At 56.5% G+C, this 21,640-nt stretch overlaps 1 protein-coding gene and 1 long non-coding RNA gene across 20 annotated transcripts in view; one reads left to right on the top strand and one right to left on the bottom strand.

Annotated features, from left to right (window-relative positions):
• Positions 1-21,640, top strand: part of RALGDS (ral guanine nucleotide dissociation stimulator) — a 102,646-nt gene that overhangs the window by 67,578 nt on the left and 13,428 nt on the right. For 6 of the 19 annotated variants that reach the window (XM_033858947.2, XM_033858950.2, XM_073806750.1 and 3 more), the window contains exons 2-19: positions 922-1,032; positions 1,969-2,162; positions 2,701-2,799; positions 3,617-3,810; positions 3,999-4,237; positions 4,970-5,185; positions 5,365-5,468; positions 5,912-5,996; positions 7,301-7,369; positions 7,776-7,871; positions 8,363-8,395; positions 8,693-8,814; positions 9,009-9,104; positions 9,416-9,617; positions 9,748-9,990; positions 11,021-11,164; positions 11,492-11,606; positions 20,273-20,409. In XM_033858947.2, coding sequence (XP_033714838.1) covers positions 922-1,032; positions 1,969-2,162; positions 2,701-2,799; positions 3,617-3,810; positions 3,999-4,237; positions 4,970-5,185; positions 5,365-5,468; positions 5,912-5,996; positions 7,301-7,369; positions 7,776-7,871; positions 8,363-8,395; positions 8,693-8,814; positions 9,009-9,104; positions 9,416-9,617; positions 9,748-9,990; positions 11,021-11,164; positions 11,492-11,606; positions 20,273-20,409 — 2,499 coding nt within the window. Of the gene's footprint in view, positions 1-921; positions 1,033-1,418; positions 1,487-1,968; positions 2,163-2,666; positions 2,800-3,616; positions 3,811-3,998; positions 4,238-4,969; positions 5,186-5,364; positions 5,469-5,911; positions 5,997-7,300; positions 7,370-7,775; positions 7,872-8,362; positions 8,396-8,692; positions 8,815-9,008; positions 9,105-9,415; positions 9,618-9,747; positions 9,991-11,020; positions 11,165-11,491; positions 11,607-14,146; positions 15,168-20,272; positions 20,410-21,198; positions 21,412-21,640 lie in introns of those variants that run through there. The other 13 variants (XM_073806745.1, XM_073806748.1, XM_033858959.2 and 10 more) reach the window with 11 other exon arrangements.
• LOC141279019 (uncharacterized) lies at positions 12,128-21,345 on the bottom strand. The gene is made up of 3 exons (XR_012332749.1): positions 21,283-21,345; positions 20,848-20,981; positions 12,128-12,195 (listed from the first exon to the last, which is right to left on the bottom strand). It is a non-coding gene; the product is annotated as an uncharacterized lncRNA (long non-coding RNA).

Genomic DNA, 21,640 nt, shown 5'->3' with positions numbered 1-21,640 from the left:
CTTGACCAGGCCTTGATGCAGCCCCCGGGACAGCCTGCCCAGCAGGAGGGATCACTGCCTTTTAAAACAAGGGTCTTCCTGCCCGGGGTCTAGAAAGCAGCCAGATGACACCCCCCCCCCCCCCACTTCCTGGCCTAGCCAAAGCCCCGTGGTTTTGGAGTTCTGTGGAACCCCAGGCATCAGCCCAGATGCCAGCACTGTCATCATTCTCATGCTGTCCCCATGCACGTGATGACAAACAGGGAACTGGGAACTCCTCTGTTGCCCAAGAAGGCACAAGACTGAATGAGCAGAAAGGGAAGGAAGGGGCCTTGACTGTGGCCGTCGAGGATGCCCGCACCTGCCCCAGACCCGGGAGGCTGACTCCAGGGCTGGGGCAGCTGTCGCAGGTGCCGTCTGGGCACATGAGGGTGAGGGGGCCAGGGGCCTCACGCCCTGGGGGAGGCATCTTCTCGGGGGGCCAGAGCCCCCTAGGTGCAGTGGGCTGAGTTAGGGCCTCGGGGTCCCGGCTCCGCTGTTTACCGTCCGCGGCATGGCTTTGGATGGGTTGCCCTTCCCTCGGCTTCCGTGTAGCCACCTGTGAAATGACCGGATAACAGTACTCACCTTGGGGTGGGGGTGGGAGCGGGGGGATCCCCCTGGGCAGGGGCAGGCTGTTGTTGGAACCCCAGTGGGTACGTCTTGTTCACACCCAGCCATGGCTGATGGGGTGAGGACGGGGGTGCTGGGGGCAGTGCCTGCCGCCCCGATAGTAACCCCCGGCCCTCCAGCTGTCGTCCTGTTAAATTCTGGGCTGGAGGTCTCTGTGGCCACCGACCTTTGCCTCATCTAGGGAGCAGGAAGTGGCACGGGGCGTCCCCCTGCCACACAGCCAGGCAGGCCCCGACACCCCCGCCCGGTGGCCGGGCGCTGTCTTTGCAGAGCTCCACGCAGGAGATTGGCGAGGAGCTGGTCAACGGCGTCATCTACTCCATCTCCCTGCGCAAGGTTCAGGTGCACCACGGCGCCAACAAGGGCCAGCGCTGGCTCGGGGTGAGTGTGGATGGGGGGTCTCCGTGCCCAGAACCCCAACAAGGCCCGGGATGCAGGGGCCACCCTGGCCACTCCACTGGGCTCCCTCCCAGGGCTTTCCTGCCTGGGGGGCCCCCAGCCCTGCTCCCAAAGGAATCTGGGCCCTCAGCCCTCCCCTACTGTCCAGCCCTGCGCTGGGCCAAGTGCATAGTTCTCTGTTCACTTATTTGTATGAACATCAGAAAAAGACACTTCCATACTATTTCCACTTCATGTTAGGCTGGGATCACTTATGCATTTTGCCCCAGTATTTCTTGTTTTAACGACTGTCCTTCCACACCTTCGCCAAGGCTTTCATCACCTTACTTAGTAGGGCTTTTTTTTTTTTTTTTTTTTAACCCAAAAAGGACTCAGCCTACTATATATGGTTCTCTGCAACTTGCCGTCACGGAACACAACTCCATGACCCCTCCAGGTCAGAGCGGGGGCCTGACAAATACGTAACATTTCAGAAGAGAGGCTGGTTACCAGCCATAACTCAGCCTTTCACTGCCGTGAACCTTGACGGGATTCCTTTCTGCAGCCATTTCCACAGCGCCGCCCTGAATAGCCTCTGGGTCCTAACATACCGTGCCTTTCCACCCCAGGCTGAGCCTCTGTTCTCTCATCTCTAGAACGGGGATGCTTTGCCAGGGATCCCGGGGACTCTGCCCTTAATACGGCAAGGTGCTGTTATTACTCAGCTAATAAAATGACCTGAAGGTGTTGGTGTTGCGAGTTTTCATCGCCCCACCTCCAGTTCAAAAGCTGAGACCCTTTTTCTGTTCCGGGCACTCACGTCCCATCTCCGTCCAGAAGTCGCCGGGCGCTTGGGGCTTCCTCTGAGTTCCAGCCCCTGCCCTCCTCGTGGGCCACGGTGCTGTCGCTGACCGTCTGTGCCTCTCTGTCCCACCCCAGTATGAAAATGACTCGGCCCTGAACCTGTATGAGACCTGCAAGGTGCGGACCGTGAAGGCAGGCACGCTGGAGAAGCTGGTGGAGCACCTGGTGCCCGCCTTCCAGGGCAGCGACCTCTCCTATGTCACCATCTTCCTGTGCACCTACCGAGCCTTCACCACGACCCAGCGGGTCCTGGACCTGCTGTTCCAAAGGTGAGCGCCCTGCCCCTCCCCGGCACAGTGGCTCCCCGCCCACCCACTGGCTGTGTGTCTTGGGAATGTCGCTTTACCTCTCTGAGCCTCAGTTTGCTCACGTGAAGGCCGGGCTGCCAGGACTGTCGGATAAGCATGGACAGTGCGGCCCCGCGCCCGGCCCTGTGGAAAGGGCTGCTGAGGGCTGGGGCGGCTTTGATTAAGGTTTTCCTCTGCCCCATGGAGAAGCTCTCTGCTTCCAGCCCCTGGGCAGAACAGTTTTCCCATTTGTAAAGGAGGTTCCAGATTCTGTCTCAGGGGTCCTTCCTGGGAGTAGCCAGGGCAGGGCTGGCTGGGGGCTGGCTGAGGGCCCAGGCCCACTCAGGCGTCTGTAAGGTGCTGGTTGGGCTCATTCGTTCAGCAAATACATACGAAGCGCCTACTGTGTGCAGGCACTTTTCTAGGCACTTGGCTTTATTCAGTGAATGGTGCAAATATCCCCGCCCTCCCGGGCTTCCATCCTAGCCGGAGGGTCAGCCAGTAACACTAGACGTCATAGCAGGTACGGTAGATGTGACGCCCTCACGGCCTCCTCTAGATACGGGTGCATCCTCCCTTATTCCAGCGAGGACGGCGGACCTCAGGACCAACTGAAAAAGTGAGTAGACTTTGGGTCTGATGGGAGGGGCTGGGCAGAACCCTGGCTGCCACACATCTTGTGATTCCCGCTGGAGGGCTGAGGTCTGGCTGCAGGAGGAGAGGAGTCAGAGAGCTGTGGCTGGGGTCCCATGTCCCCAGGGAGCAGAGGGGAGGCTGGGGGCTCAGAGCCGGCCCCTGAGAGCATCCGTCCCCACTCAGATCCGGGGCCCAGGACAGGAGGTGTGGGGGGCAAGCTGCTGACACGTCAGCCTCGCAGCCCAGTGTGAGTGCTCAGCTGGGGCTCACGGGAGCGCAGTCAGGGTCAGGGGGCCGGCTACGTCCCCACCACCAAGAATGGCGTCCCCGGGAGGACGAGACCCGCACTCGGGCGCACAGACCAAGGCAGCCGTCGGTGCGCGAGCTTCCGGTTCAGGTGCGCGAGGCCCGTGAAGGCCGGGCAGGGGCGCACTCTGCTTGTCCCCTCCTCCCTCCCCTGTTTATGCAGCGCCTACTGTGTGCGGCCAGGCCAGCGCGATGGACAGAGCGGGCGCGGCCCTCCCTGCCCTCCTGCAGTTTCCTTCCCAGTGGGGAGGGCCCGGGGGGCTGGGGGCAGACAGGAGAGAGTCAGGCTCCCCCGAGGAAGGGAGAGGTGGTCACCAGGGACGGAGGGCCCCTTCCTACCAGGCCTGCCGACCAGGCCTGCCCCCGCCTGGCAGCCCAGTGCGGGTGGGGCAGGGGCGGGCCCAGAAACCCAGGCCGCATGGGGGAGCCAGGGGAGGGCCGCGTGGAAGGAAAGGCCAGGCCCCTGACTCTGCTGCCCGCCCGCCTGCCCCCAGTGCCGTCTCCTCCATCCTGGGCACCTGGCTGGACCAGTACTCCGAGGACTTCTGTCAGCCCCCGGACTTCCCGTGCCTCAAGCAGCTGGTGGCCTACGTGCAGCTCAACATGCCCGGCTCCGACCTGGAGCGCCGCGCCCACCTTCTCCTGGCCCAGCTGGAGCGCACAGAGCTCACCAAGGCAGAGCCTGAGGGTGAGGAACGGGGTCGGTGCTGGGCACGCAGGAGCCCCCGGGGCTGCCTCAGACCGCCCACGTGGGGACCGCGGCAGGGAGACGTCCTGGGGTGCTTCTTGAGCTGAGGCTTCTCTAGAAGGCAGTGATGTGGTTTCTGTCTTGGAAAAAGAGGCAGGTGTGTTGCTGAGCTCCGCTCTTCTTTGCAGCTCTGGCTCCAGCTCTGAAGCCGACTGCAGCCCTCGAGCCAGTGCCGGCTCCAGCTCTAGCGCCCAGGCCGGTGCCAGGTCCAGACCTCGAGCCAGCTCTGGCACCAGCACCAGCTCCAGCCCCAGAGCCTTCCTGGCCTTTGCCCGTGGCTGCAGAGAACGGGCTGGGTGAGGAGAAGCCTCACCTCCTGGCGTTCCCGCCCGACCTGGTGGCAGAGCAGTTCACGCTGATGGACGCGGTAGGCAGCTCATCTCAGCAGGGCGGGCAGGGGTGCACCTTCCTTCAGGCGTCTGCCCTGCCCTGTCCAGAGCTGATGTCCTGCCCCAAATCCCATGACAAACCGTGTCGCCCGGGCAGGTTTCCTCACCCGAAGACCTCGGCTCCCCTCCAGGCTGTGGACCCGGGCCCCATCCCTCTCACTGTGTCTGGGTGGAATGAGGTGGAGCGGTAGAAAGCTGGGCGGGGTCTGGCCCACCCGGTAGCAGACGGTCGCTCACTCCATGGGCCGCCCCCCCTGCCCCCACGTCTGCTGAGGAGGTCTCACTAGCTTCAGCACTTAGCAGGCACCTGGTGCGCGCTAGAAGCCGTGGCAGACGGCAGACGCAGCCTCTGGTTGTAGTGCCCACGTGAATGGGCATCTGGACAGGGGACAGGCCTGAGGCGTGATCAAGGGCTAGAAGCACCAGGTGTGAGCCGCATCTTGTGCTGGGAGTTAGGGTGGACTGGGGAAGGTGGCCACCTCTCTCTGCTGCCAGGGTCACCCTGGGTCACCTTGCGCTGGGTGCCCACAGTGGGCAGGGAACAAAACCAAGAGACAGCACCTCCCCCGGCCGGGCTCGAGCCACCTCCCCAGCTTCCAGAGCTCCAACTCTGACCAGTGACCCTGCCTAGGCCTGGGGGTGGGGGTGGGGGGACTGTGGGCATTGAGCTGGGGTGCGGCAGAGCCGGGTGACCTTCCCCTTGCCCCCAGGAGCTGTTCAAGAAGGTGGTGCCCTACCACTGCCTGGGCTCCATCTGGTCCCAGCGGGACAAGAGGGGCAAGGAACACCTGGCTCCCACCGTCCGTGCCACCGTCGCCCAGTTCAACAGTGTGGCCAACTGCGTCATCACCACCTGCCTCGGGGACCGAAGCGTGACGGCCCGCGCCAGGGCCCGGGTGTTGGAGCACTGGATCGAGGTGGCCCGGGTACGCGGCCGCCAAGGGCCCGGGGAGCCCTTTCTGCCCCTGGGTTGATCTCATCCGACCCCAGGAGCACCTCCCGGGGCATCTGTCCCATCCGGGAGGGGGGTGCCCCCCTAAGAGGGACTGAAGCTGGAGCAGGCGGGAGCTCGGCCCCCTCTCACAGCCTGGCCCCTCCCTCCCAGGAGTGCCGGGTCCTCAAGAACTTTTCGTCCCTCTACGCCATCCTCTCTGCTCTGCAGAGCAACTCCATCCACCGGCTGAAGAAGACGTGGGAAGAAGTTTCCAGGTGGGCAGGCTTCTCCCTGGAGGAGCTCCAGGGTGGACCTGGGGCCTCCCACGGGGCTGGGTGCTGCCTGGAACCTGCCCAGGGACAGCGCATCCTGGGGGCGGGGTCTCTCAGGGCCAGCAGTTCTGCCTCAGGACCTGGTCTCTTTCTCTGGCAGGTACTGGCTTGAGCCATGTTGGGGGTTTTCATGTGTCTACTTCACCCACACGACTCTGTGCACTTAAAATCAGAACTGGCCAAAACAGAGCCGCTCAGTCGACTGGGAATGGGGTTCCCCGGTGACCCACATGAGACCCACCCCTCCAGGCCTACCGAGCCCTTAGGGTCCAGCAGAACTCTGTTTGGAAACCACCCATCCAGGCAGTTGAGGTCTCTGGGTCCTCAAATGTTGTTGCCCCTGCACCCCTCCCCGCCATGCCCTCCTTTCTTCTTCCTTCCCCCAGGGACAGCCTCCGCATCTTTCAGAAGCTGTCAGAGATTTTCTCAGATGAGAACAACTACTCCCTAAGCAGAGAGCTGCTCATCAAGGTAGAGTCCGGGGGCTCGGGGTGGAGGGGCTTACGTTCCCACTGAAAGTTTCTCCGAAAACTTCTCATGAGATCTGTCGGGTATGTGGGCAGGTGGGGGGCAGTTTGGGAGATAGGAGGCCCTAGTACAGGGATGGAGCAGGGCAGCTGGGCTGTTCCAGAGCTGTGGGCGGGTGAGGGGCAGGATTAGAGTCTCCTGGCTCCTCACTGGTCCCTCACCCGGCACTCAGGGTGGATGAGGTCAAGGGTGAGGGTCTCTTCCTTCCCCAGACCAGCCTAGCCTGTCCCCACAAAGCCAGGCCCTGCTGTTCCTGTCTGCGCTGACCTCCGAGGGCCAGGCACCCCGCCTGCCCAGGGATGGCACTGCAGGGGCCGCCCAGCCGTCGTCCAAATGAGCAGGAGGTAGATCTGGGGGCTGGGGCTCTTCCCTCTGCCTCAGGGCAGACACTGCGAGGGAATCCAGGGACTCTTCTCAGAGTCTCACCACAGGGCCTTTGGTGACCGTGACAAATGGCCCAGATGGCTTGTGGCAAGTGCACAGGGGTGCGAATGCATTCACGGGGGTCCTTCCCCAGAAACCTCCATACAAAGAGGAAGCAAAGTGTAGCCACCCAGTGCTCCCAGCAGCCCCAGCTCACCCTCTCAGAGGTGGCACGAAGGAGACCCCTCCTGAGTGGCTGCAGGCAGAGCTCTGTGCAGGGGACATCCCGAGGGGCTCCGTGGGGTTGTGAAGGCCTTGGCGCGGCAGACACCCTACTCAGCCAGGCCCCCCCAGACTCCCTGTCCCTCTCTCGATGGCTTGCCCGGCAGGGGGCCGACACACACCAGAGGCTCTGAGCCCTTCTGAGGCTCATTCAGAGGCAAGGCAATGCCTGTCTCTGGGCCTCAGTTTCCTCATCTGGAAAGTGGGCGAATGCTGACCCCAGGGTGCCAGCCTCACGGGGAGGCAGTGAGGTTCAAGGGGGAAGGGAAATCTGCGTGAGTTTTGTGCAGGACCCTCCTACCCTCTTGCAGAGACGGGGGGTCGGGGGGAACAGCACAGCCACAGTGATGGAGGTGTGGCGCTGAGTCCTTGGAGACCCCGAGGGGCAGGTGTAATCCTCATCTGTGCTTTCCAAGGAGGCCGGGCTGCTGACCCACGTTCCCACACCCTGTGAGCACCCGAGCAGGGGTGCAGATCTAGGAATGGAGCACACTGGGATGGCTGGAGCGTTTGTACCAGTGACCAGGGCCAAGGTCGTGTCTGCTGGTGGGTGATGGGGGGAGGGTCAGAAGGCCTCACCGACCCTGTCCTCGGCCCTGCAGGAGGGGACCTCCAAGTTTGCCACCCTGGAGATGAACCCCAAGAGAGCCCAGAGGCGGCCGAAGGAGGTGGTGAGTGTGCCCGAGGCTGGGAGAGGAGGGGCCGCCCCGAGCCCCCGCTCCTGTAGCTGCGCTGCCTGACATGACCCTTAGACCGACCTACTCCGGGGCCTGGGGGCGCTGCGCCCTGACCAGCTGGTGTCGGGGGACTAGTAACCACCAGAGCAGGGGCCTGGAAGATCTGGGCCCAGTGGGGATTTGGGAGGGGGGAGGGGCGGGGCCATAGATTTGGGGATTTGCCAAATACCCAGCCTGCAAGGTGACTTGAGGGAGTTAGGGTCCATGCACGCTGGGAGGGGGATTGGGGGGAAATGGCTAAAGGTCCCCAGGCTGCGCCGAGTGGGGGGCCTGAGTGGGGCTGAGGGGTTTTCAGGGGAGGGGCCTTGCTCATCAGTCCCACCCCCCCCCCCCCGCCCAGTTGTCACAGGGTGTCATCCAGGGCACCGTCCCCTACCTGGGCACGTTCCTCACAGACCTGGTGATGCTGGACACTGCAATGAAGGACTATCTGTATGTGAGTGAGCCCAGGGCCGGGGTCGGGGTGGGGGTCCTGAGCCCCGAGCTCTCAGCAGAGGGTGCACCTCATCTTACGAGAGCCCCCTGGCCGTCCCTGTGTCCCGGGGACACCTGCCCATCTCGGCAGTGAGTGAACAGAGCTTGGTGCCCGCCTGGTGGGGCTCATCAGAGCTGCAAGGGGTTTGACCCAGCAGGACACAGCCCCTCCCTCAGGTGGCGGCCATGGGTGGAGCGGCTGGGCCCTCCAGGGTCAGGCACATGTGGCCAACCTGGCCCTCCTGCCCAAGGCCTCAGTCTCTCTAGCTGCTCTCAGACCCCTGAGCCTCGGCGCCCCTCCCACCCCGCCCCGGCACCCCGGCCCCACCCAGGTCCAGGTGTGTGCTGTGCTGCCCCCTGGTGTGTGCTCTGGGTAGTGCATCCTGAGGCCCGTGAGGGGCGGTCATGGGCTAGGGGACACTTTCTGATGGACGCTGGCCGTGTGCTTTCCAGGGGAGACTGATCAACTTCGAGAAGAGGAGGAAGGTGAGCAGACGCAGCCTCGCGGGAAGGGGGCCCGTGTGGGGGGCGGGATCAGAGAGCCACCTGGCTAGAACGGCTGGCTCCGACCCCTCCCTGTTACATTTTTGGGGAGAGCTGGATACAGAGAGAGGGGGAGCCTTTCCCACGGGAGGATGGGGCAGGAGGTCGAATCAAGGACACCTTCCCGGAGGGGCTGTTTGAACCTGGCTGTGAGGACAGGGTGGGAAGTGGGGACCCAGAGGCTGGCACAGGCCCGGCCGACCCAGACCGTCAGCGTCCTGTCCTCCCCTCTGGCCCCAGGAGTTCGAAGTGATCGCCCAGATCAAGCTGCTCCAGTCGGCCTGCAACAATTACAGCATCGCAGCCGAAGAGCACTTCGGGGCCTGGTTCCGGGCGATGGAGCGGCTCAGCGAGGCTGACAGGTGAGTGCGGGCAGGAGCTGGGGGGGCACACGCGGGCTGCCCCTGGGCAGCCCCGGAGAGCCTGTGGCTGGCGATCCTGGGCAGCCTTGGGTGCCGTCACTGGTGACGGCCGGGCCCCTGGACTCTAGCTGCCAGGCAGGCACTGGGAGGGAGACCCGGGTGCGACTCCCCACAGCCGCCGCTTTGTCCTGTAGCTACTCCTTGTCGTGTGAGCTGGAGCCCCCTTCCGAGTCGGCCAGCAACACCCTCAAGGTCAAGAAGAACACGGCCATCGTCAAGCGCTGGAGCGAGTTGAGTGCCCGGGTGGGCAGGGGCGCTCCCTCGGGGCTCAGGGAAGCTTCGGGCTGCGAGTGGGCTTGGGGGTCAGGCAGCTGGCACTGGGATCCCAGCTCCCTTGCCAACAGCCCTGTGACTGGGCCACTTGCTCCACCCCTCTGGGCCTCAGTTTTTCCCCCTGTGAAATGGGGTGATGCTAAATGATCTGTCGGATGCTGGAGCCAACGGGGTGATTGCCTGAGCACTCGGCACAGAGTGCAGGGGACAGGGGTGGGCTGTGTCCCAGAAGAGGCCTCCCCTAAGTCAGCCAGCCCTTCCATTGCAGCCGCCAGGCCCCCAGCACGGAGCTCAGTACCGGCAGCAGCTGCCACTCCAAGTCCTGTGACCAGCTCAGGTGCGGCCCCTACCTCAGCAGCGGGGACATTGCCGACGCACTGAGTGTCCACTCGGCCGGCTCCTCCAGCTCCGATGTGGAGGAGATCACCATGAGCTTTGTCCCAGAGTCCCCTGACGGCCAGGAGAAGAAGGTGACTGCCCCACCCCCTCCCTGACAGCCCTTCTCAGCCCTTCCTAGGGCCAGAGTTCCCCGCTGCACACCAGAAGCCCCCGGAGCTGGACAGTGGCCCGGGGCTTCCGCTGATCGTGCCGTCCCCGCAGTTCTGGGAGTGCACCTCCCAGTCGTCCCCGGAGACCTCCGGCATCAGCTCGGCCTCCAGCAGCACCTCGTCCTCCTCAGCCTCCACCACGCCCGTGGCCACTACGCGCACCCACAAGCGCTCCGTGTCAGGGGTCTGCAGCTACAGCTCCTCCCTGCCCCTCTACAACCAGCAGGTGGGCGACTGCTGCATCATCCGGGTGAGCCTGGACGTGGACAACGGCAACATGTACAAGAGCATCCTGGTGAGCCGGGCGGCGTCCCCGCGGGCCCCTCACTCTGCCGGGCAGCAAATCCGTATTGAACACCATGGGTCACCCCTGCCCTCCCAGAGCTGGTCTCCTGGTGGGTTGGGAAGGACAGAGGGCCAACCAGGGAAGGGAATGAAAACAGCTAGTGTGGGCTTCCCTGGTGGCGCAGTGGTTGGGAGTCCGCCTGCCGATGCAGGGGACGCGGGTTCATGCCCCGGTCCGGGAGGATCCCACATGCCGCGGAGCGGCTGGGCCCGTGAGCCATGGCCGCTGAGCCTGCGCGTCCGGAGCCTGTGTTCCGCAACGGGAGAGGCCACAGCGGTGAGGCCCGCGTACCGCAAAAAAAAAAACAACAAAAAACCAGCTGTGTGTCGATGGTGATCCGTGCCGGGGTGGTGGACTAGGGGTTTACAGCAGCAGTGGGGCAGGACCTCACCCATAAAGGGCCTGAGTGTGGGGGGAAGGAGGGAGCAGCGTGCAGCCTCCCAGGACAGGAGTGTGCCTGGGGCTTGGAGGAGAAGCAGGAGGTCCGCAGTGAAGGAGCAGGGGTCGGGGGAAGAGTAGGGCTCAGCAGAGCAGGCCAGCGTCAGGGGCCTGGATCTCATGTGAGACAGGTGGGAGCACTGTTCGTTGGAGCACAGGAGGGGCAGCAGTGACTTCCGGCCTCTCCGTGGGCGATGGGCTGGTGCTGGCAGATGCAGGGCGGCCAGTTAGGAGGCGGCGGCTGCAATCCAGGGTGGGTAGCAATGGCTGCACCAGGCTGGTGGCCGCGGAGGTGGCCGGCAGTGTCAGACACTGGGGATCGTTGGAGGTGTCGAGATCTTGCCAGTGGGAGTTGCCCACAAACACTGTGTATGTTGGGGGGGGGGTTGGGGGCTGGGGGGACTCCTCTCATCCTCCAGAACTCAGGCTGCCAGTGAGCCATTTGCACCCCAGAATCCTCCCACACTGGGTCAGATGCCCCATTAACACTGTCACCTGTGTCACCCCGAGTCTAAGGCCCGCCTGTGCTCTGGCCCTTGAGGTCGAGGCAGCAGGGCTCGGTCTGCACTCTCCACCACTGCAGCCTCCAGCCAGTGGAGGCCTGGCACGTAGGCGGCCACTGGGCATCCAGCCAGCTGCTCCTCTCTCACCTCCAGGGCTGGGACTAGATGCCGTCTGTACCCAGGTGCAATGATACCATTGTCCCGGATGGGCAGGGTCAAGGGGGACGGTTAGGGGGAGCAGCCCCGGGGGCAGGCGGTTGCCCTAGGTGGTGTTGGGAGGAGGTGGCAGGCTTGCAGGAGTTGGGGGGTAAGTGATCGGGTCCATGGAGGCCTCCCCAGAGGGGCAGGAGAAGGAGGCGCAGCCCCCCTGGACCCAGCCTCGGGTCAGAGGCTGTGAGCCCCTGTGCGCACAGCGCCGAGGCAGCTCTGTGGGCCCTTGGCTGCTACACCCCGGACCCTCAAGCTACACCAGACCCTTGCCCTGACGGCCTGTCCCCCACCCCGTCCAGGTGACCAGCCAGGACAAGGCCCCAGCTGTCATCCGCAAAGCCATGGACAAACACAACCTGGATGAGGATGAGCCAGAAGATTACGAGCTGGTGCAGGTTATTTCGGACGATCGAAGTAAGTCAGGGCCGGTCAGGCGGGCGCTGGGGCCGCGGGGCAGGGAGCACTGTGCCCCAGGCCCACCACCCCGGAAGACGTGCCACCAGGGTGGGCGTGGGCTTTGTCCACACACAGACCTGCCTAGGGGCAGCTCTGGATGCCCCCAGTGTCTCCTCACTGGCCCCTGGTGGCTGCTGGGCCCTTGTCCCTTGCCCTTCCGTGGCCGTGAACAGTCAGTGGGAGACCTCGTTCAGTGCTAGCATCGTTGAGGAGGGGAGAGAAAAGGCTTTTCTCCTGGGGCCAGGCAGCCAGATGGCCGAGCCCACAGGCCGTACAAAAGGGCGTTTTCTGGCTAAGATGGGAAATGAGTGCTTCAGAAAAGATCACGACTACCGTGGATTAAAGCATCGAATTTGTGAAAATCCGTGAACGTGTGACACTGTCTTAGTCCGTTCTGGCTGCTATAACAAAACACCACCACTGGTGGCTTCTAAATGACAGAGATTTATTTCTCCTGGTTCTGGAGCTAGAAGTCCAAGATCAGGGTGCCAGCATGGTCAGGTTCTGGTGAAGGCCCTCTTCTGGGTTGCCGGCGGCTGACTTCTCACTGTGAACCCAAATGGTGGAAGGGCGTGGGGAGCTCTCTGGGGTCCCTTTCATAAGGGCACGAATCCCATTCGTGGGGCTCCACCCTGATGACCTAATGGCCTCCCAAAGGCCTCACCTCCTAATCCCATCACATTGGGGGTTAGGATTTCAACAGATTTAGAGAGGACACCAACTTTCAGCCCATAGTAGATACTAAACACAGAGGCTACTAGGGAGCAGCTGGGTATTCTAAAAACTGGGAAGGGAAAGGATCAAGAACAAGCACAGACTTGGAACCAGACGGCTACGGCTTGTAGACCTCGGGCAAATTCCTTAAGTCCTCTGTGCCTCTTTTCCCATCCCCACAATGGAGATAAAATAGGCAGTGAGTTGATCCCTATATACATGGATTATATGCTCACGTGTGTACGTGTGCCGTAGACGTGCCGTAACTGCGAAGATTATCATCACTCTTTCCTTTCCCATGAGCTGATCCCGCGTTCACAGCCATTACCCAGACAGTTAGCAATGACCCGCCACGATCGCTAGAAGTTGTTTTCTAAATCCTCTCTTACCTTGTTGCACCATTTTGGTGAGGTAAGCAAGGCAGGTGGGACCCCCATCTTACAGAATAGGAAGCCTGAGACCTAGACAGGTTGAGGACCAGAGTAAGAGCCACACGATGGAGCCCAGAGCACACATGTTCCAGCCCAGCAGTGGAGAGTAACAGGCTCAAGGCCAGAGGAGAGGGTGGGAAACAGAGCCAAGAGCAAGTACCTGCTGGGATCCTGGCACCCTATGAAACCCTGTGCAGGAGGCCTGGGGCAAAGCCCGCCCTTAACTTGGCCCCAGAGCCCTTGTCCTGAGTTGTGCAGGATTCCAGGGAGGTGATCTAGGTTCTAGAAAGCTTATTGCAGCTGGACCTCCCGATCAGTGAAGGCAGCAGGGGGCAGGATGGGATGACCCTTTGCCAGCTGCAGACTGAGGTGGGGCTTCCTGGAGTCGGAGTCCTTTTTATTTTTATTTTTATTTTTATTTTATTTTTATTTTTGGCTGTGTCAGGTCTTCGTTGCTGCGCACAGGCTTTCTGTAGTTGTGGCGAGCAGGGGCTACTCTTTGTTGCGGTGCGCGGGCTTCTCATTGCGGTGACCTCTCTTGTTGCAGAGCGCGGGCTCTAGGTGCGCAGGCTTCAGTAGTTTTGGCACTCAGGCTCAGTAGTTGTAGTGCATGGGCTTAGTAGTTGTGACGCGCAGGCTCTAAGGTACGCGGGCTTCAGTAGTTGTGGCGCGTGGGCTTAGTTGTTCCACGGCACATGGGATCTTCCCGGACCAGGGCTCGAACCTATGTCCCCTGCGTTGGCAGGCGTATTCTTAACCACTGCACCACCAGGGAAGTCCCCAGAGTCCTTTTTGTTTTTGAGTTCCTTTTTTCTTTTTTTTTTTAAATTAATTACTTATTTATTTTTGACTGTGCTGGGTCTTTGTTGCTGCGTGCGGGCTTTCTCTAGTTGTGGCGAGAGGGGGCTACTCTTTGTTGTGGTACGCAGGCTTCTCACCGCGGTGCCTTCTCTTGTTGCGGAGCATGGGCTCTAGGCGTGCAGACTTCAGTAGCTGCGGCACACGGGCTCAGTAGTTGTGGCTCGCGGGCTCTAGAGCACAGGCTCAGTAGTTGTGGCGCACGGGCTTAGTTGCTCCACGGCATGTGGGATCTTCCCAGACCAAGGATCAAACCCGTGTCTCCTGCATTGGCAGGCGGATTCTTAACCACTGTGCCACCAGGGAAGTCCCTCAGTGCCTCAGCAGAGTCTGTCCCAGGCAGGTGTCATTAAGGGGGGTCCTTGGTGGTCCTGGAGTTGCCTTGAGGGGTCTCAGGTGTCTGGATCAGGCCTGCCCTCCTGGGGGCTCTCAAGTGGTGGGGTGTCCAGTGGGGCCCGCATAAGCACAGCTGACCCTCTGCCCCTCCCCGACCAGAGCTGAAGATCCCTGACAACGCCAACGTGTTCTACGCCATGAACTCTACTGCCAACTATGACTTTGTCCTAAAGAAACGGACCTTCACCAAGGGGGCAAAGGTCAGGCATGGAGCCAGCTCTACCCTCCCGCGCATGAAGCAGAAGGGACTCAAGATTGCCAAGGGCATCTTCTAACTTGTCCCTAGCTGGCCAGCCACAGAGCCGCCCTTTCCAGGGTCTAGCTGGCTGGGCAACTAAGCACTTACAGACTACAGTGGCTCAGGCCAGGTGGGCACCTGCGCCCAAGCTGCCAGCCCAGGCCACCCCCAGACTCCAGTTTCACCCTGAACCTCTCCTGCTGCCGGGATTGACGCCTGCCCGTCGATGGCTGACCTGGCCTCCTCTGGACCACTCGCTGCCTAAGGTGCCTTCTGCTCTCTGGAACCAGAGGACGAGCTGACTTTTGCCAAGGAGCGCTGCCAATGGGCAGGGAGCCCCGCATGCCGCCGGGCACTGCCCTCCGTACACTTCCCTCACACCTTCCCAGGTGTGGGCCACTGCCACCTGTGCCCATGGGCACCCCAGGGCACTACTCATCCACCGGGTCTGACCACTGCAGTTCTCTCCTCCCACCATCGTGGCCTTCCTCAGGCTGCACCAAAGATTCCATCATCAGGGCCAACTGAAAGGGAGGGAGTCTCGCCCACTGCCCACTCCAGCCCTCCCCTGGCAGAGGAGAGAGACACCCCCTTCACGGACCACACTCTTAACCGGTGAGTGAGGACGGTCTCGGCCAAGTCCCACTGGTGTCAGATTTCGTGACACTGCAAGTGCCATCCACCACTGTATCCTGGGCTTTACGAGACCACACGAGACGGGGATTGGTGGGAAAGGAGGGTTTCGGGGGGAGGGGAGGGGGATTGAATATTTGTATAAAAGGTGAAAAAAAATGTTTACCAGTTGGGGAGGGGCAATATTTATTTGTTGTAAATAGCAAATGCTAGACTTGAATATTATATTAAAATCCTGTTTCTACTATAGTCTGGGAGTTGTGGTATTGTTCTTTCATTGCCTGTGCTCATTGAAGTGAGATACAGACTCTCACATTCCATGTTCAAATAGGAAGTCTTGCAGGGTTATTGGTTTATTTTACACAGGAAATAAAGAAGGGCAGGAAAAGCAAGAAGGGCCAGCCACCCTTCTCTGGCTCACTTAAGGAAACAGAGAAGTCCACCTTTCACAGAGCGGATGTTCACTTCAGTATCATTAAACTGGGCCATGAGCTGAGACAGCCCCTCAGAACCCCTGGTATTTGAATTTGGAAGTGCTTTCACGCGGCATAGCAGCAACCTGTGGAATTCCAGTTTTTAAAAACAACGTTTTGGGGACTTCGCTGGTGGCGCAGTGGTTAAGACTCCGCACTCCCAATGCAGGGGGCCCAGGTTCGATCCCTGGTCAAGAAACTAGATCCCACACGCATGCCGCAACTAAGAGTTCGCATGCCACAACTAGGGAGCCCGCGTGCCACAGCTAAGACCCAGTGCAACCAAATAAATAAATATTTTTTAAATAAATAAAAATAATGTTTTTAACAGAAAATGGTGGAGTAAAGATCAGTCTCTCCATGGAAACAACAATGAAGCTGGGGAAAAAAAACTATCAGAATCAACAATTTTGGGACTCTGGAACCTCATCAGACACAACAACCAGGAGAGTGCTTGATGAAGGGTGACGGCTGCTGAACTTCAGCTGTTAAGGAAATCTCTGTCAGGTCACACACTGAACCCCTGAGACAATGGGGCAGAAGCTGCCGTGACTACACAACAAGGAATACAGGCCTTGCAAAAACAGTTGGGGAAAGTCACTACAGAAACGGAAGACGGCAGCCCTCAAGCCACAGAAGCGATCCCTGAGGAGGGGGAGAATCTGATTTTCAGGGTTACGATATTATAATTCTCAATATCCAGGTCTCAACAAATCACAAAGCGTATCAAGAAACAGAAAAATAGGGCTTGTTCACAGGAAAAAAAAAAAAAAGAATTGGACAGAAACTATCCCTGAGGAGGCTCAGACATTAAAATTACGAGTCAGAGACATTAAGTCAGCTGTCTTGAATATGTTCGGCGAGCGAAAAGGAGCCACGGACCAAAAAACTAAAGGAAATCAAGAGAACAATGTACGAACGTGTAGGGAATTTAGTAAAGAGATAGAAATTATAAAAATAAACCAAGTGGAAATTCTGGATCTGAAAAGTACAATAACTGAAATGAAGAACTCACTAGAGGGGTTCAGTGGCAGATCTGAGCAGTCAGAAGAAAGAATCCGTGAACTAAGGCAGTGGACATTATTCTGCCTGAGGAGCAGAAAGGAAAAAGAATGAAGAAGATTGAACAGACCCAGAGGGACTGTGGGGACACCGTCCAATGTAACTGCATATGCATAAAGAGAGTCCCAGAAGGAGAGAGATTATTTGAAGAAATAATGGCTGAAAACATCTCAAATTTGATCAAAGACATAAATCTACACATTAAGAAGCTGAATGAACTCCAAGCACGATAAACTCAAAGAGAGCCACACAAGACACATTACAACACAACTGTTGAAAGACAAAAAGGAAATCTTGAAAGCAGCAAGAAAGAAACAATCACATGCAAGGGGTGGGGTGGGGTCCCTCCACAATAAGATTAACAGCTGATTTTTTTCATTAGAAACCATGGCAACCAGAAGGCCGTAGAGTAACATAGTTAAAGTGTTGAAAGATGAGAATTCCTTAGTAGTCCAGTGGTTAGGACTGTGTGCTTCCACTGCAGGGGGCACAGGTTCAATCTCCAGTCAGGGAACTAAGATCCCTCATGCCAAGCGGTGTGGCCAAAAACAATAGAAAATAAAGTGTTGAAAGAAAAAGAATTCTGTATGTCGTAAACTATCCTTTAAGGATGAAGGGAAATTAAGATGTTGCCGGATAAGCAAAGTTAAGGCAGTTTGTTATTAATAGTCCTGCCTACAGGGAGTGCTAAAGGGAGCCTTTTGGGTTGAATGAAAGAGCACTAGACTGTAACTCCAAGCCATGTGAAAAAGTAAAGAACACTAGGTGAGGTAACTAATAGGTAATTCTAAAAGCCTGTATTGTTGCACTTTTGTTTGTACCTTTTCTTTTTTTTTCTATATGACTTAAAACGCAGATTCATAAAACAATAAGTATAAGGGTGTTAATGGGAACAGAATGTATAAAGACATAACCTGTGACAACAACCACATAAAGGGGGAGGGATGGAGATCAGAGAGCTGCATGTTCGTATACTACTGAAACTAATTTGGTATTATTCAAACTAGACTGTTAGGAGTTTAAGATGTTCCTTGTAATCCCAAAGGCAATCAATAAGAAAATATTTTTTTAGAAATACACAGGAAAGAAAGGAATCAAAATGGTGCACTATTAAAAAAAGATCAACCAAAGGAATTCCCCAGCGGTCCAGTGATTAGAACTCTGCACTTTCACTGCCAAGGGCCCAGGTTCAGTCCCTGGTCAGGGAACTAAGATCCCACAAGCTGCGAGGTGTGGCCAAAAACAAAATTTTTTTTTAATTAAAAAAAAATCAAATCCTTAAAAAGCAGTAGTGGTGGAATTGAGGAACAAAAAGTGTAGAAGGCATACAGTTATACAAACAAATAGCTAAATGGAAGAAGAAAGTGCTTATCAGTAATTACTGTAAATGTAAATGGGTTAAACTCTCCAATTAAAAGTCAGAGTGAGAAAATGGATTTTTAAAAAGCCTGATCCACCTATCTACAAAGATATGAAAAAGTTGAAATGAAGGATGGAAAAGGATATTCTGTGAAAATAGTAAACAAAAGGTAGCCGAACGGCTATGTTATTATCAGACAAAATAGACTAAGTCAAAAAGGTAACAAGAGAGAAAGTATATATCGCTTAAAGATTCAATCCATCAAGAATATAGAACCATTGTAAACATATACACATCTCCAAAACACATGAAGCAAAAATGGACGTAATTGAAGAGAGAAATAGACGGTTGGAGACTTCAGACCTCACTTCCAATAATGACTAGAACAACCAGACAGAAGACCAGTAAGGAAACGGGGCTTGAACAACCCCAGACATCAGATGAGACCTAGCTAACGCGTATAGAATATAACAGAGAACATGGGGCGTGTTTTCAAGCATAGACCACGTATTACACCACAAAACAAGTCTCAGTAATTTCTAAAAGATTGAAATCATACAAAGCATCTTTTCCAATCACAGTGGAATAAAGCCAGAAATCTACAGGAGAAGAAAGCTGGAATACTCATAAATATGTGAAAATTAAACAACACACTCTTTAACAACCAGTGGGTCAAAGAAGAAGTCACAGGGATATTAGAAAATGCCTTGAGATGAAAGGAATCAAAACCAATGTACCAAAAACTTATAGGATGCGGCAAAAGTAGTACAAAGAGGAAATTTTACTCCTGTCAATGCCTACATTAAAAAATAAGATTTCAAATCAGTAACCTAACTCTACACCTTAAAGAACTAGAAAAAGAGCAGACTAAACCCAAAGCTAGCTGAAGGAAGGAAATAATAAAGATTATAGGGGAGAGAAACGAAACAGAGGAGTAGAAAAACAGAGAAGATCAACAAAACCAAAAGCTGGTTCTTTGAAAAACAATCAGTGAAATTAACAAACCTCTAGCTAGATTGACTAAAGAAAAAAAAGGGGAAAAAGACCTTCAAATTACTAAAACCTGAAACGAAAGTGGGAACATCACTACCGACTTTACAGAAATACGGATTATGAGAGAATACTGTGCACAATTGTACGTCAACGGTATGCATAGGAATATTATTCAGACGTAAAAAGGAATGGAGCTCTGATTCATGCTACAACGTGGATGGACCTTGAAAACACTGATTCCACTTGTAAGAAATATCTGGAACAGGCAAATTGATTGGAACAGAAAGTAGAAGAGATTACTGGGGTGGAGGTGGGGGGGAATGGGGAGTTAATGGGTATAAAGTTTCTATCTGGGGTGATGAAAAGTTTTGGAAATAGTGGTGATGGTTGCACAATAGTGTGAATAGAATTAATGTCACTGAATCACACTTTTAAAAATAAAATATTTGGGACTTCCCTGGTGGTCCAGTGGTTAAGAATCTGCCTTCCAATGCAGGGGACGTGGGTTCAATCCCTGGCCGGGGAACTAAGATCCCCACATGCTGCAGGGCAACTAAACCTGTGGGCCACAACTAGAGAGCCCGCGTGCCGCAACTACTAAGCCCGCGCGCTCTGGAGCCTGCGCACCACAACTAGAGAGAAGCCCGAGAGCCGCAATGAAGACCTGACACAGCCAAATAAATAAATAAATAATAAATCTTTAAATAAATAAATAATCTATTTAATAATTTAATATTTAAATAAATGTTTGTTTATAAAATTAACATTTTTATGTTATATATATTTTTATCCCAGTTTTTTAAAAAATAACTTCCTCCCAAGCTGCTTTTCTTTTTTTTCTTATTGGCAAAATATTTTTTTAAAATTAATTTTTATTGGAGTATAGTTGATTTACAATGTTGTGTTCGTTTCTGCTGCACAGCAAAGTGAATCAATTATACATATATCCACTCTTTTTTAGATTCTTTTCCCATATAGGTTATTACAGAGTACTGAGTAGAGTTCAGAATGCTATACAGTAGGTTCTTGTTAGTTATCCATATTATATATAGTAGACTGGGATTGACATATACAAGCTGATTTCTACAGCTTTCCAGGAAGAGGGAGCATTTTCTCCTTGTCCTGTAAGAGTGTCTTGACCAGCAGTCTACCACTTGTAGATTTCAAGGTCAAACTCTGGAATTTCATCAGCAGTAAGTGGGGAGAAATTGTCAACAGATCAAAAAGTGCAATGTGGGAAGGAACAGGCCAGGGGGTCATTATTAGCCAGTGGACTATGGACATCAGGGGACTCTGCATCCTCCAGGGCCCTGTGATCGACCCTTGACCTCCTGGAATCCTTGCCTCTGACATCAGAATTCCTTTTCCTGCTGGTTTCACGTCGGGGGCGGGGAAGTGTTTGTGATGCAGCTTTTAAGGCTGCAGCTGGGCCTCGTTCCTTAAGCATTTCTGCTCTTGTGAACTAGGATTTCCAGCAACTCTAGGATTTTCTGCAACTCTTCACACAATTGATTTCACCCAGAAACTCGCTAGAAGGCGTCCTGCCTCTCTCTGTCCGGCATGTGGTGGCCACTCATCTGGGCTGGCGTCTGATGAATCCCGGGTGAGTGCTGGTTTGCCAGGGTAAGGAGACTGATTCCTGCCAGTGAAGGACCCCTGCATTGTCCCTCTGTAGCCAAGATAAAGTCAGAGGCCGTGTGGTTCTGAGGTCCACCGTCTTACACAATCACCAGTTTACAAAGGCAGTTGTGTTGGTACTGACTATGTCCTAAAGGCTAGCTGGGCCGGAGCCCTTAGAGCTTGCAGAGTCCCCCAGAATGGCTGCGTTTTTTGTCCAAGTCTGTGTTGTGGTTATGTCACGGGGAGGGGGGTTGTTTGAACCTTTCCCGCGGGGAAGGTTGAAAGATGAGGCATGGGGGCGGGGAGGGGGGTTGCCCCCAAGACTGCCAACCCACAGACACGCTTGGGCACAGCCTTGCCAACGACATACTGAAGCACCACGTCTCGTCAGGGTGGTAAACAGACTCTGACCTGAGCTCACCTGCGTGTTCCCCCGGGGCTTCATCATGAGAGGAGTTAAAGGGTTACCACTTGGCCCATCAGGGAGCCTCCAGGCCTCTGGACAGGCCTCTGGCCCGCACCTTGGTATTTTCAGCTTCATCCCCTGGATAAAGCCTGGAAAGGCAAGAGCCAGACGAATTACGAGGCGTCTCCCCAAGTTGTCCCGACGGCTGCGGGCGTCACCCAGACACACAGCAGGGCTCGCCCCTGCCAGGGAGGCCCGTGCAGCCTAGGGACTGAGCACACACCTGGATGCCGGCCATTGTGACGTGGCCCAGCCATCCAGGGACGTGATTTCCTGAATGATGGGCACAACTGTTCTCTCCCCCAGCAAGGGAGAGAAGTACCGCGTTGCAGCACTGTCCAGGCCCAGAGGAGGCTCCTGAGAGCAGACCCAGCAGGTAGAAACACTTACAGAAGTCACGTGCGTGCAGAGCAGGGATACATTGCATCCTTGGGCTCCATCGGCCGCCCGACCAGGCCAGGAAGCCCAGAGCCGCCAAGGTGGTCACAGGCCAGCCCGGGGTGACCCCTGCTCCTCGGGGGGCCAGGTTTGCCCCCTGTTCAGCTCTGCTGTGTGAGGCTGCAGGACTCGCTGCCCGGGCTCAGCCTTCCATCTGTTGCTGGAGAGGGAGGGTGGCCGGCTGACCCCCGGTGCTACTGCACCCACTCCCCCCACCCCCCGCCCCCAGGCTGAGCTGCTCAGGACTCCGGAATCTCTGATCCCTCACCCCCACCCCACAGTGACTGAAGAATGGAGGGGAGCGGGGAGA

This window comes from Tursiops truncatus, chromosome 6 (assembly GCF_011762595.2).
Source record: "Tursiops truncatus isolate mTurTru1 chromosome 6, mTurTru1.mat.Y, whole genome shotgun sequence".
Taxonomy (NCBI): Eukaryota; Metazoa; Chordata; class Mammalia; order Artiodactyla; family Delphinidae; genus Tursiops; species Tursiops truncatus.
This window is presented reverse-complemented; position numbering and strand designations above follow the sequence as displayed.